The following is a 15870-nucleotide window of genomic DNA, read 5'->3' on the forward strand; positions in this document are numbered from 1 at the left end:
ATGGCTGACTGCCTCCTAAAGCATCATGTTTGATAAAGTAAATCGTGTTTTATAAAGAGACCGTCTGAAAAATGTACCGTCATTCAGATCAGCTGTCATGTTGAGAAGGCGCTGATTGCCGACAATAAAAAGAAGTACATGCATTTGGCTCGGATTAAGTTGTTAAGTCGTTTGCTCCGAAGTCGGAAGACAATACAAATAATTGTCGCAATGATACCGACAATTCCAACACAAAAAAGATAAATGAATAAATTTTATTTGCAAATTGGTGAGTAAATTGACAGTTCAAAGTCAAAGTAAAAAACTTTTTTCCGTTGAGTAATAAATTTGCTACTTACTTTGAAATTTCGAAAATTATAAAACCTACTTTTACAGTACTAAAAACAAGAGGGCCATGATGGCCCTATATCGCTCACCTGTTATCATTGCACTTGAGGACAAGAAAGTCCTCAGAAAAAATATCTAAGTCCAAAGGACAGGAACAACAAAGGAAAGAAATTTAACCAAAAAGAAAAAAAAAAATTCTTACAAGGTACAGATATGTCAAAATACACCTAAAAATTGGAGGTACCATCCATGTTGTACTACAGAAAAATGGTCTCGGTTTTTCCCTACGGCCAATAATAAATAAGAGGACCATGATGGTCCTGAATCGCTCACCTCTTCCCACATGACCCAGTTTTGAGTATGACGTTGTTTTTTCTATTATTTGACATAGTGACCTAGTTTTTGAGCTCATGTGATCCAGTTTTGAACTTGACCTAGATATTATCAAGATAAAAATTCTGACCAATTTTCATGAAGATCCATTGAAAAATATGGCCTCTAGAGAGGTCACAACGTTTTTCTATTATTTGACCTATTGACCTAGTTTTCGAAGGTACGTGACCCTGTTTTGAACTTTACCTAGATATTATCAAGGTAAACATTCTCACTAATTTTCATGAAGATCTCATGAAAAATATGGCCTCTAGAGAGGTCACAAGGTTTTTCTATTTTTATACCTACTGGCCTAGTTTTTGACCGCATGTGACCCAGTTTCGAAACTGACCTAGATATCATCAAGGTGAACATTCAGATCAATTTTCATGAAGATCTATTGAAAAATATGGCCTCTAGAGAGGTCAAAAGATTTTAATAATTTTAGACCTACTGACCTAGTTTTTGACTGCAGTTGACCCAGTTTCGAACTTGACCTAGATATCATCAAGATCAACATTCAGACCAACTTTCATACAGATCCCATGAAAAATATGGCCTCTAGGGAGGTCGCAAGGTTTTTTTATTATTTGACCTACTGACCTAGTTTTTTAAGGCACGAGACCCAGTTTCAAACTTGACCTAGATATCATCAAGGTGAACAGTCTGACCAATTTTCATGAAGATCCATTCAAGGGTATGGCCTCTAGAGAGGTCACAACGTTTTTTCATTATTTGACCTACTGACCTACTTTTTGAAGGCACGTGACACACTTTCGAACTTGACCTAGATATCATCAAGATGAACATTCTGACCAATTTTTATGGAGATCCATTCACATGTATGGCCTCTAGAGAGGTCACAAGGTTTTTCTATTTTTAGACCTACTGACCTAGTTTTTGACTGCACATGACCCTGTTTCGAACTTGACCTAGATATCATCAAGATGAACATTCAGACCAACTTTCATACAGTTCCCATGAAAAATATGGCCTTTAGAGAGGTCACAAGGTTTTTCTATTATTTGACCTAATGACCTAGTTTTTGATGGCACGTGACCCACTTTCGAACTTGACCTAGATATCATCAAAATGAACATTCAGACCAACTTTCATACAGATCCCATGAAAAATATGGCCTCTAGAGAGGTCACAAGGTTTTTCTATTATTTGACGTACTGACATAGTTTTTGAAGGCACGTGACCCACTTTCGAACTTGACCTAGATATCATCAAGATGAACATTCTGACTAACTTTCATGAAGATCTCATGAAATATATGGCCTCTAGAGAGGTCACAAGGTTTTTCTATTTTTAGACCTACTGACCTTGTTTTTGACCGCACTTGACCCAGTTTCTAACTTGACCTAGATATCATCAAGATGAACATTCAGACCAACTTTCATACAGATCCCATGAAAAATATGGCCTTTAGAGAGGTCACAAGGTTTTTCTATTATTTGACCTACTGACCTAGTTTTTGATGGCACGTGACCCAGTTTCGAACTTGACCTAGATATCATCAAGGTGAACTTTCTGACCAATTTTCATGAAGAAATTTTGAAATATATGGCCTCTAGAGAGGTCATAAGGTTTTTCTATTTTTAGATCTACTGACCTAGTTTTTGACCGCACGTGACCCAGTTTCGAACTTGACCTAGATATCATCAAGGTGAACATTCTGACCAATTTTCATGAAGATCTTGTGAAATATATGGCCTCTAGAGAGGTCACAAGGTTTTTCTATTTTTAGACCTACTGACCTAGTTTTTGAAGGCACGTGACCCAGTTTCAAACTTGACCTAGATATCATCAAGGTAAACATTCTGACCAATTTTCATAAAGATCCCACAAAAAATGTGATCTCTAGAGTGGTCACAAGCAAAAGTTTACGGACGGACGGACGCACGCACGGACGGACGACGGACGCTGCGTGATCACAAAAGCTCACCTTGTCACTATGTGACAGGTGAGCTAAAAACACAAACACACTTCAATCCGTCTCCTATTTAGGTTACACAACTGACACATGTATCTATGACACATTTTGACAGCCTGAAATAAACCACCAGCACATGGCAGCTGACTTCAAAGACAAATTTTCCTTTATTGATTTTCGGTATTGCTCTTTGATGTGGGATGAAAGTTAACTGGTTGGACATTGCCAGGTGACTGACGTAATTTGACATAATTCTACATCAAGAGTATAAAACTGTACTTAAGTGTTTTTTGTGGATTTTCATTATGTAGAGGAAGAACAGTAGGTTTGTTGATTTTAATATTAATTTTAATGCTGACTGTTGCTATATTTATAATAAAACTATAAAATAGTTTTTATTAAATATAATGTTTTCTTATTATGCTAGGGGTCCTTTTCTTTAAATTCTATTACTTTACACCATGTTTTGAACCAATTAAATATGAAGATGATATTCCTGATGATGATAATGATAAGGGTCATTGTACAAAGTAATACTATAGGACTCCAAGAAAATTTAAAAGGGACTGCAAAATCTGAATGTTAGGCAGTACTGACTCCGTGAAATTGAATCCTTACGGAAGCCCTTCTGTGAATGAGAAATATAACTTTGATGATTAGGATTATGATGAGCCAGAGTTGCCACAGGAGGCTGTGTTTTCGTTTATTCAGACTTTCAGAGAATAACTAATAAAGAAAATATTATGACTATTCATTTACAGGAATGTATTTCGACAAAGCAATGCTGTTTCATTTCATACAATGCTGAAATACAAATTATTTTCAGGCTAGCAAAGTTAACTTGAATTTTAGCTAGTACTATTTCAAAGGCACTAGCCCGAACGTTCTGGGATTGAACGTGTTTTTAAAGAAGAGATCCAGGGCAAGTTGAAATCAGTTCTAGGTTGCCCTATGGGCAAGTTGGAATTCAGATTTATTTCACACACTGATATTCTGACCAATTTTCATTAAGATTTGACCAAAAAATTGGTCTCTTGCGATAAAACAAGCATTTTCTTAGATATGACCTAGTTTTTGATCCTAAATGACCCATGTTCAAACTCAACCTAGATTTTATCAAGGCAATCATTCTGACCAAAATTCATAAAAATCAATTAAAAAATACAGCCTCTATCACATACACAAGTTTTTTCTTTGATTTGACCAAGTGACCTAGTTTTTGACCTCAGACGACCCATATTCAAATTCGACCTAGATTTCATTAAGGCAATCATCCTGACCAAATTTCATAAAAATCAATTGAAAAAAACAGTCTCTATCGCATACACAAGATTTTTCTTTAATTTGACCTAGTGACCTAGTTTTTGACCTCAGATAACCCATATTCAAACTCGTCCTAGATTTCATCAAGGCAATCACTCTGACCAAATTTCATGAAGATCAATTGAAAACTACATCCTCTATTGCATACACAATGTATTTCTTTGATTTGACCTAGTGACCTAGTTTTTGACCCCAGATGACCCATTTTCGAACTCGGCCTAGATTTTATAAGGTAATCATTCTGGCTAAATTACATGAAGATCAGTTGAAAAATACAGCCTCTATCGCATACACAAGGTTTTTCCTTAATTTGACCTAGTGACCTAGTTTTTGACCCAAGATAACCCATTTTCGAACTCGGCCTAGATTTCATCAAGGTAATCAATCTGACCAAAATTCATGAAGATCAATTGAAAAATACCGCCTCTATCGCATACACAAGGTTTTTCTTTGATTTGACCTAGTGACCTAGTTTTTGACCCAAATGACCCATTTTCGAACTCGGCTTAGATTTCATCAAGGCAATCATTCTGACCAATATTCATGAAGATCAATTGAAAAATACAGCCTCTATCGCATACACAAGGTTTTTCTTTGATTTGACCTAGTGACCTAGTTTTTAACCCGAGATGACCCATTTTCGAACTCGGCCTAGATTTCATCAAGGTTATCACTCTGACCAATATTCATGAAGAATAATTGAAAAATACAGCCTCTATCGCATACACAAGGTTTTTCTTTGATTTGACCTAGTGACCTAGTTTTTAACCCGAGATGACCCATTTTCGAACTCGGCCTAGATTTCATCAAGGCAATCATTCTGACCAATATTCATGAAGATCAATTGAAAAATACAGCCTCTAGCACATACACAAGGTTTTTCTTTGATTTGACCTAGTGACCTAGTTTTTGACCCGACATGACCCATTTATGAACTCGGCCTAGATTTCATCAAGGTTATCATTCTGACCAATATTCATGAAAATTAATTGAACAAGAGGACCATGATGGTCCTGAATCGCTCACCTATCCCCACATGACTCAGTGTTGAACTGAGTATGACGTCGTTATTTCTATTATTTGACATAGTGACCTAGTTTTTGAGCACGTGACCTAGATATCATCAAGATAAAAAATTCTGACCAATTTTCATGAAAATCCATTGAAAAATATGGCCTCTAGAGAGGTCACAAGGTTTTTCTATTATTTGACCTAATGACCTAGTTTTTGAAGGCACGTGACCCACTTTTAAACTTGACCTAGATATCATCAAGATGCACATTCTCACAAATTTTCATGAAGATCTTGTAAAAAATATGGCCTCTAGAGAGGTCACAAGGTTTTTCTATTTTTCGATCTACTGACCTAGTTTTTGACCGCACATGACCCAGTTACGAACCTGACCTAGATATCATCAAACTGAACATTCTCAACAATTTTCATGAAGATCCATTGAGAAATATGGCCTCTAGAGAGGTCACAAGGTTTTTCTATTTTTTCACCTACTGACCTAGTTTTTGACCCCACGTGACCAAGTTTCGAACCTGACCTAGATATCATCAAGGTGAACATTCTGACCAACATTCATGAAGATCTCATGAAAAATATGGCCTCTAGAGAGGTCACAAGGTTTTTCTATTTTTAGATCTACTGACCTAGTTTTTGACCCCACGTGACCCAGTTTCGAACCTGACCTAGATATCATCAAGGTGAACATTCTGACCAACATTCATGAAGATCTCATAAAAAATATGGCCTCTAGAGAGGTCACAAGGTTTTTCTATTTTTAGATCTACTGACCTAGTTTTTGAAGGCACGTGACCCAGTTTCGAACTTGACCTAGATATCATCAAGATGAACATTCTGACCAACTTTCATAAAGATCCCATGAAAAATGTGACCTCTAGATTGATCACAAGCAAAAGTTTACGGACGCACGGACGCAAGACGGACGACGGACACCGCGCGATCACAAAAGCTCACCTTGTCACTTTGTGACAGGTGAGCTAAAAATACAGCCTCTATCACATACACAAGGTTTTTCTTTGATTTGACCTAGTTTTTGACCCGAGATGACCCATTTTCGAACTCGGCTTAGATTTCATCAAGGTAATCATTCTGACCAATATTCATGAAGATCAATTGAAAAATACAGCCTCTATCGCATACACAAGGTTTTTCTTTGATTTGACCTAGTGACCTAGTTTTTGACCCGAGATGACCCATTTTCGAACTCGGCCTAGATTTCATCAAGGTTATCATTCTGACCAATATTCATGAAGATTAATTGAAAAATACAGCCTCTATCGCATACACAAAGTTTTTCTTTGATTTGGCCTAGTGACCTAGTTTTTGACCCGAGATGACCCATTTTCGAACTCGGCCTAGATTTCATCAAGGTTATCATTCTGACCAATATTCATGAAGATTAATTGAAAAATACAGCCTCTATCACATACACAAGCTAAATGTTGACAGACGACGGACGCTGGACATCGAGCAATCAGAAAAACTCACCTGAGCATTGATCAGGTGAGCTAAAAAATCTCTAATATTAGAGATACACTAAAAGTGAATTCAACAAAGTGTCTTACCGACCCATGTTACCACAGAAAAATGTATTTACTTTTTACATAGGACTGATAATAACAAAGTTAGAAAAATACCAAAAATATCGAAAATCTAAAAATAGGATTTCTAAAAATAGACTAAATCCTGGAATTTACGGGTAAGAAACTCAGTATAAAAGTTAAAAAAAAAAAGGTTACTTCCCTTTGACTCTAAGCCAATCAGAATGAGATATAGTGAAAATACATCAAAATTAACCTTAAATTCTAAGTAAAAGGGGACATAATTCAAGCAAAATTGGTGTCAGAGTTATGCACCTTGTGTCACATGATGTGGGTGATGAGGTGGAACATCTATTTTAAGTTTAAATCAAATCCATTTAGTAGTAACTGAGATACAGTGAATATACATCAAAATTAACCTTAAATTCTAAGTAAAAAGGGTCATAATTCATGAAAAATTGGTGTCAGAGTTATGTACCTTGTGTCACATGATGTGGGTGATGAGGTGGGCCATCTATTTTAAGTTTGAATCAAATCCGTTTTGTAATAACTGAGATATAGTGAAAATACATCAAAATCAACCTTAAATTTGAAGTAAAAAGGGGACATAATTAATAAAAAATTGATGTCAGAGTTAAGCACCTTATGTCACATGATGTGGGTGATGAGGTGGAACAACTATTTTAAGTTTGAATCAAATCCATTTAGTAATAACTGAGATATAGTGAAAATACAACAAAATTGAATTACATTGGAAAAATACTTTAAAAAATCAACTGATTATATTACCTGATGACTTTGAGTAATTATGGGTCACTTAACTGTGACCTTGGCCTACTGACCTACCTACCTACAAATTTGCAAAATATCTTTAACAACAATAGATCTTAGATTCCAGGATGAATCCGTCAGATCATATCCTATGTTCCAGAGTTATGGCCCCTGATTGACCCTTGAATGAGCCAAAATTTGTTAAGTTTTACCTTGTGAACATGATAGAAGTGACATTTTACATTAGATTTTAACCACACTTGTATACAACTTAAGTCGCAATAAGATCTCGCTTCCTTTGGAAAACCAGTTAGATTCCTTCATTGGTTCTAGAGTTACTGTCCCTGAAGCACTTTCAGCCATATAGAGGTTTCATTTATGCTTTGATTTGATACAAAGTTGCATAGAATGTTTATCTAGATGATCTCTAGGCCAGGTTTGAAACTGGGTCATGTGGGATCAAAAACTAGGTCACCAGGTCAAATTTTGTTCCCAGGATCAATATTGGCCCTTCCACGTGTGCCCCCCCTGGATCCGCCCTTGGGCACAACAAAGTCCCCTAACTCTGTGTGCATATTTTTTGAGATACATGCCACACAAACATAGGCCCTTTTTATGCATACTGTAATCGGCCGATTATAGGTCGCACATTTTACATTTTACAATGCATTTCTGTAACTGATCATTAAGTTTTTAACAAAACCTGTGTAAAATTTTCCCGGTGTGTTTTCACACATTTTGCAATAAAATACTTGAAACTCCGTATCAAGTAGCCTGGAAATCAATAAGATCTAGTCTTCAAACATAATTTTGATAGCTGTTTATAATCTTCTTGTTCATCGAGAAATTCACGCCCGAGGCATTTATTATCTTACCACCTACTGCCACAATCTGCAAAGAATTAACCGTTGAATCATACCCGGAGGCAATTGTGCATGCGAAATTTTAGACTGATCCAATAACATCATAGCCGCTGATCCGTAATGTTCAAAACAATTTGCAAACCAGTCTTAAAATTACATCATTTTACCGCCATGTGCCACTTGCCTTTTCGCTGTCATCAATATTCATGGAGTGATCAGAGGATACAGCAGTTTAGTGCTTTTCAATTTAAATACTTGCACAACATGCAAAAACATCGATAATGATTTAGCAAAAACCGATGAGTTCGTATCAGAAATTATAGAGAATTTCGGACAAACAATAAATTCGGATAAGTGAATTTTATGAGATAAATTGCAATTCATACTACCCTAAGGATTTTGCAAGTTTATAAAAATTGATTGACATTCCTTTTGTGATATTGCAATTAATTAAAACGAGAAGAATTCTCAGTTTAAAAACATGTAGTTTTAATCTAAATATGGACAATCCAGCAGGAGATTCTCTTTACATGGGTATAAGCATTTTTCCAGAATTCTGTTGATACTTTTTCACTGCGTCCTATAAACAATCCGATGTATAATCGGCTGATTACCGTATTGACTTTAGTCAAAGGCCATAACTCTGGTATGGCTGTGTGAGATCCAAATTAAAACAGCAGGTTTACAACTTCCCATGCTGAATAACAATACTTGTAAGGTTTGATGACTCTGGTTCAAATACATTTTGAGATATGAAGGACACAAACTTGCATTGACAGACAGGCAATTGACAAGGGCAACTATGTAAGCATTCCCCCAAAAATTTTTGGAGTACAAATACTGAAACTCTTCTTTCTTCTAATTGTTTATTCATATTATACTAGAGAAGAAATAAATATGCAGGCCTCGATCTTGACGGTAGCCCGAGGCTACCAGTTTTTCAGACGGACTACCGAATTTCCTAAGCTGGGTAGTCCGTCGGGCTACTAAGTTTTCAAACATGTTAATAATAAAAGCGTGAAATTTCACCGATTTATCTGTTTCCTTTTAAATGACGACGATATTTTCAGTCCGCATAACACCGGTCGGCCATTTTTCCGAAATTTAAATCCCTTAATTTTCACAATAATTACAAAAAGAACTTCATGAATCTGAAATGTACATCCTAAATACTAGCTTTCGTATATTTATGCATGAATCGATGACTTCAGATCTGCAATATATAAAGTAACTTTACAAAATTCAGAAATTACATCCCTAAAAATTACCTGCATTGACTGGAATTTACCCGCGAATCGTAAAGATATCAAAACGTCATGCCAGTAATTTTCCATTCCACGAGCACGTGCGACCTATCGTATCGCCGTTACTTAAATGTTTATCGACACGTACACAAAAAACGCTTGTAGTGCATTCATTTTTTAATATAATCGCTTCAAATCTTCAGCACCGCTTAAGAAATAATACAGTTTGAATTCTAAAACGATTTTAGTAAGATGTCAACAGAAATGTAGGCAAAATTGTATAAAAACGATCGAAGTTTCATACAATTATTTGTAAAATTTCAAACAGCGCGATCTTAATTATTTATTTATTTCTAAAAGTAAATAAATAATACATACTATGGTCATAAAATTCAGACTTTTGACAAGAAAGTACAAACAAGAGGACCATGATGGTCCTGAATCGCTCACCTTCTCCACATGACCCAATTTTCATGAAGATCCATTGAAAAATATGGCTTCTAGAGAGGTCACAAGGTTTTTCTTTTATTTGACCTAATGACCTAGTTTTTGAAGGCACATGACCCAGTTTTGAACTTGACATAGATATTATCAAGGTGAACATTCTCACCAATTTTCATGAAGATCTCATGAAGAGTATGGCCTCTAGAGAGGTCACAAGGTTTTTCTTTTATTTGACCTAATGACCTAGTTTTTGAAGGCACATGACCCAGTTTTGAACTTGACATAGATATTATCAAGGTGAACATTCTCACCAATTTTCATGAAGATCTCATGAAGAGTATGGCCTCTAGAGAGGTCACAAGGTTTTTCTATTTTTATACCTACTGACCTAGTTTTGACCACACGTGACCCAGTTTCAAATTTTATGTAGATATCATCAAGGTGAACATTCAGACAAATTTTCATGAAGATCCATTGAAAAATATGGCCTCTAAAGTGGTCAAAAGGTTTTTCTATTTTTAGACCTACTGACCTAGTTTTTGACCGCAGTTGACCCAGTTTCAAACTTGACCTAGATATCATCAAGATGAATACTAAGACCAACTTTCATACAGATCCCATGGGAAATATGGCCTCTAGAGAGGTCACAACGTTTTTTTATTATTTGACCTACTGACCTAGTTTATGACTACACGTGACCCAGTTTCGAACTTGACCTAGATATCATCAAGATGAACATTCTGACCAATTTTCATGAAGATTCATTGAAAAATATGGCCTCTAGAGAGGTCTAAAGGTTTTTCTATTTTTAGACCTACTGACCTAGTTTTTGACCGCAGTTGACCCAGTTTCGAACTTGACCTAGATATCATCAAAATGAACATTCAGACCAACTTTCATACAGATCCCATCAAAAATATGGCCTCTAGAGAGGTCACACGGTTTTTCTATTATTTGATCTACTGACCTAGTTTTTGAAGCATGTGACCCAGTTTCGAACCTGACCTAGATATCATCAAGCTGAACATTCTGATCAATTTTCATGAAGATCCATTGAACAGTACGGCGCCTAGAGAGGTCACAAGGTTTTTCTATTTTTAGACCTACTGACCTAGTTTTAGACCGCAGTTGACCCAGTTTCGAACTTGACCTAGATATCATCAAGATGAACATTCAAACCAACTTTCATACAGATCCCATGAAAAATATGGCCTTTAGAGAGGTCACAAGGTTTTTCTATTATTTGACCTACTGGCCTAGTTTTTGACCGCAGTTGACCCAGTTTCAAACTTGACCTAAATATCATCAAGATGAACATTCAGACCAACTTTCATACAGATCCCATGAAAAATATGGCCTCTAGAGAGGTCACAAGATTTTTCTATTTTTTGACCTACTGACCTAGTTTTTGAAGGCACATGACCCAGTATCGAACTTGACCTAGATATCATCAAGGTGAACATTCTGACCAATTTTTATGAAGATCCATTGAAAAGTACGGCCTCTAGAGAGGTCACAAGGTTTTTCTATTTTTAGACCTACTGACCTAGTTTTTGATGGCACGTGACCCACTTTCGAACCTGACCTAGATATCATCAAGTTGAACATTCTGACCAATTTTCATGAAGATCTTGTGTAATATATGGCCTCTAGAGAGGTCACAAGGTTTTTCTATTTTTAGACCTACTGACCTAGTTTTTGATGGCACGTGACCCAGTTTCGAACTTGACCTAGATATCATCAAGGTGAACATTCTGACCAATTTTCATGAAGATCTTGTGAAATATATGGCCTATAGAGAGGTCACAAGGTTTTTCTATTTTTAGACCTACTGACCTAGTTTTTGAAGGCACGTGACCCAGTTTCGAACTTGACCTAGATATCATCAAGGTGAACATTCTGACCAACTTTCATAAAGATCCCATGAAAATTGTGACCTCTAGAGTGGTCACAAGCAAAAGTTTACGCACGGACGCACGGACGACGGACGCCGCACGATCACAAAAGCTCACCTTGTCACTTTGTGACAGGTGAGCTAAAAACAGAATTAAAAAATCTTAAATAATGAAAAAGCGGCAGCAATTTAAATACATCGAGTAAAACGATTTTTGGCAAACAGATTTCTGCAAGTGCGGATGAATAGGTTACGGGACCTCGTGAACGTAAATAAAAACAATGATTGTTTTAAAATAAAGCAGTATGATGTCACTGTGGTTTTTAATAATTTAATAAGTAAATGAATCTTTGTACATGTCTTTTTTGACTCGACACTATGTCAGATATTCTTTTCAAACAATAATGTAAATTCCTTGAGGGCAAATAGGTCACAGAGGTAGGATTCAGTTTATACTGGATATTGCACATTCGCTTTTAAAAAAAAATTAAAGAAGATACTTTTTTACTGATTTCTTCTCAGCAATCTAAAGAACCGAGGCCGTACGATCAGACAGTGATGTGTCACATGGCGCGAAAACATGACGTAATGCCATGACAATCTCGGGCAACTAAACCCCTTTGATCTCCACTTTAGATGCCATGATACCGACACACTTCTTTTAGCTCTTTGAGGGGGTTTTAATTGATGATGAAAACAAGGCCAATTACTTGTTTATCAACAGAATAATTACCGATAATTTTTAATGTTTTTCGCTTTAAACACGGGTGGGTTGATGATGATTATCATGTCCACGTCGTGCCATACTGTGATAATAGGCTACATTTACTTGATCATAATGCAAAAAACAAAACAAAAAACAAATACCGACCCTACTTTTTTTGGCCATGCCACCAGAAACGCAACATTTTTTTGGGGGGGGGGGGGGGGGGGGGGGGGGGGGGGGGGGGGGGGGGGGGGGGGGGGGGGGGGGGGGGGGGGGGGGGGGCGCTAACTAGGCTGATCCATTATTGCAGTTAAATTTTAACAGCTACACTATATTTTAAAGGCCCTGGCTAAAAAAGTAAGTTTTAGAAGGGTAGTGCAAATCTGAACACCACGCCTGGCATATAACTAGATACTGGTATAGGTCTTACTTTTTTTCTACAGTTTTCTCCCATTTCTGTCTGCTAGTTACTTGAATATTGTAACATGGTTATCCACTTACGTTGGCTTAGCCTGCCCATGAATAGTGTGGGTAGGTTTGTTGCCTACCATTTAAATAACTGAATGTTGAATCAAGCATAAACTAAAATACATCATATTTATAAACAAAATGATTTCGGGCAATTAAAAATGTTTTCTGGCAAATAGTTTTCTTAACTTACTTGCCCGAAAGGACAATTGCTGAAAAAAAATTAAGGTGAAGACTGTAATATATTTTTCTCTTTTCCAAAACGGGACTACCAGAAACCTGGTCGGGCTACTTAATTTCACAAGTTGGTAGCCCTGCTGGCTACCAGCAAAAGTAGGTTAAGATCGAGGCCTGATATGTAATACATATACATGTAAACAGGGCCATAAATCATCTTACTCAGGCAATCAACAACAATAAACATTTCTACCTCGTTTTATCAAAATACTCCAAATTATGTCATTTATATGGCTTCGGACAGACGGACAACACCATAACCATATCCCTCCTTCATAATAAGAATAATTTTTGGACATGAAAGTCCCGCACAACCTGCATGTCCACTTTCATGTTGAAGATGCAAACCAATTTTCATTTAAATTAGAAACTGTATAGAAAAAGTTGAGTACATAAATAATGTGTGATGGAGGGACTTAAGTCCTTTAGTTCAAAACACTACATGCCTCCAGAGGTTGTGACACCAGAGTATAAAAATAGTACTATGAATGGCAATAACTTCACGAAGATACATTTCCATCCAAAACTACAAATTCATGGTACTGAGCATCACTACAAAGTTTGGATGAAATCCTACCAGTAGTTTCAGAGAAGAATTCCAGACAAACTTTTGTGACAGACATACAAATTGACAGCTTAAACAAAATTAATCTGTCTCTCCACATATGGGGAGACATAATTTTAAAGGTAATGCAAAAGTAACATCTTTCATACTGTGAATTTATTTCATTTTGTTGGGTTTAACGTAGCGTCCACACAATTATAGGTCATATGGCGACTTCCCAGCTTTGATGGTAGAGGAAGACCCCTACGTTCATTATTTCATCACGAGCTGGCACCTGGGTAGAACCACTGACCTTCTGTAAGCCAGCTTGATTCCTCACATGAAGAATTCAACTCCCCAGTGGGGCTCAAAATGAATGTCTGTTAGTATGTCTGTCACCACTGTATTTTGTTTGTTTTTGTTGGTTCTAACGTCACACTGACACAATTATAGGTCATATGGCGACTTTCTAGCTTTGATGGTGAGACCCCAGGTGCCCCTTCATGCATTATTTTGTCACGAGCTGGCACCTACTCGAACCACTGACCTTCCGTATGTCAGCTGGATGGATTCCTCACTTGATGAATTCAAAGTCCTGAGTGAGGCATGAACCCACATCAATGAGGGGCAAGTAATTTGAAGTGAGCTACCTTAACTATCTGGCCACTATAGCCCCTTTCACGGTGTGAAATGACTGAACACTACCAAGGACAAGTTAGGGCCAGAGTATGTTTGGAGAACAACAAACAAAACTTACTTTATGAGTTTTTTTTGCGGATCAAGTAGATTAAGTAGTTTGTCTGCATATACTTTCTTTGAAGCTGTAAATAAGATCACTTCAAAAACCTGGGATACACGTTCCAGAAACTCTCGGAAGAAAGGCCGCGTTCTTACAAATACCTGTAATGTAATATTTAATTCATTTTTATATACTGAAATTTGTATAATTTTTCTTTTTTCTATTTATTCGGCTTTCCAAACAATATTTTGTTTCTACAAATAATATGTCCTTTTTTATTTCAGATACCACTTTTAAGGGGAAATGGGACAGTTGCCTATATGTATATAGGCAAAAATTTCCTACAAGCAGAATTTCTTAAACTTTGTGTACTGACTGAGAATCAAGTTTAAAATGGAAATATGTATTAACAAGAGGGTCACTGACCCTAAAGCGCTCACCTGTGTACAAGGCTTCAAATGTGTTTGTATAAGTACAGAGTTACCGTATTTTCCTGAATTAAGGCCCCCCCCTCTAATGAACGCCCCCCGCCCGTTTTTGAGGGGAAAAAAAGTCAACAAGAACGAAAAAAAATCACCTACCTCATTTTTATAAGTCCACATAATAAGTAATTTACAGTTAAGTATCCAATGTATTAAGAATTAAACACACTTTTAAACAGTACATGTACCGTAAATCCAAAACGTTTATACTAAGTACGGTACGTATCCAATCATCAAATAGAAAATTAAACGGTAAATCCATTTTTGATTTGTTTTTGCACCACCCGCGCACAAGCTTCCTGTCGACTTTAAACAAATTTGCGGCAAAGTGTTAACCTTTTCTTCGGCAGTTTTAATAACTTTTACTTTAAAAGCCGGCACATAAGCAGCGTGTCAAACGACTGACATTGTGTATTGCAGTACCCGCATGTACTAAGGAAAATATTATCGGAGTACACAGCTGTTTGGGTATGATGACGTAATGTGTAATGTCGCGAGCGTGTCACAGAATACATGAGGTACCGTATTTAAATGCATAATTTTAAGACACACTGCATTAAATTGGATGCCAAATAATTACGTTTTGGGGGAAATAAACAACACAGAAACACTTTACAGTTGGTTTGAACGATGTTTTTAAGTTTTGTAAAAAAAAATATTTTTTATTTTTTTACCTCAAATGAACGGGGCTCTTTGGAAAATGTAACGCCCCCGGGGGCGTCTATTCGGGAAAATACGGTAGGTTTCTTCTATGTTAGCCTATATTATATACATGTCACACACACTTTTGAACCTAGGGCAATAATTTGAACAATTATGGTAGACATTACAAATCTGATACCACTCAACAAATACCGAGGCTCTAGCTGTTATTGATTCAGAGAAGAAAAGTGACCATGCCCCCTGGCAGTCATGTTTTTTGATCAATCGGAATAATTTGAACAATC

The 15870-nt window shown here is 36.6% G+C and overlaps 1 protein-coding gene across 1 annotated transcript in view; it reads right to left on the reverse strand.

The window, feature by feature from the left end:
- The window catches only part of LOC123541778 (CTD small phosphatase-like protein 2), a 127929-nt gene that overhangs the window by 27221 nt on the left and 84838 nt on the right, over positions 1-15870 (reverse strand). The window contains exon 8 of the mRNA XM_053531233.1: positions 14460-14602. Coding sequence (XP_053387208.1) covers positions 14460-14602 — 143 coding nt within the window. The remainder of the gene's footprint in view (positions 1-14459; positions 14603-15870) is intronic.

This window comes from Mercenaria mercenaria, chromosome 19 (assembly GCF_021730395.1).
Source record: "Mercenaria mercenaria strain notata chromosome 19, MADL_Memer_1, whole genome shotgun sequence".
NCBI lineage: Eukaryota > Metazoa > Mollusca > Bivalvia > Venerida > Veneridae > Mercenaria > Mercenaria mercenaria.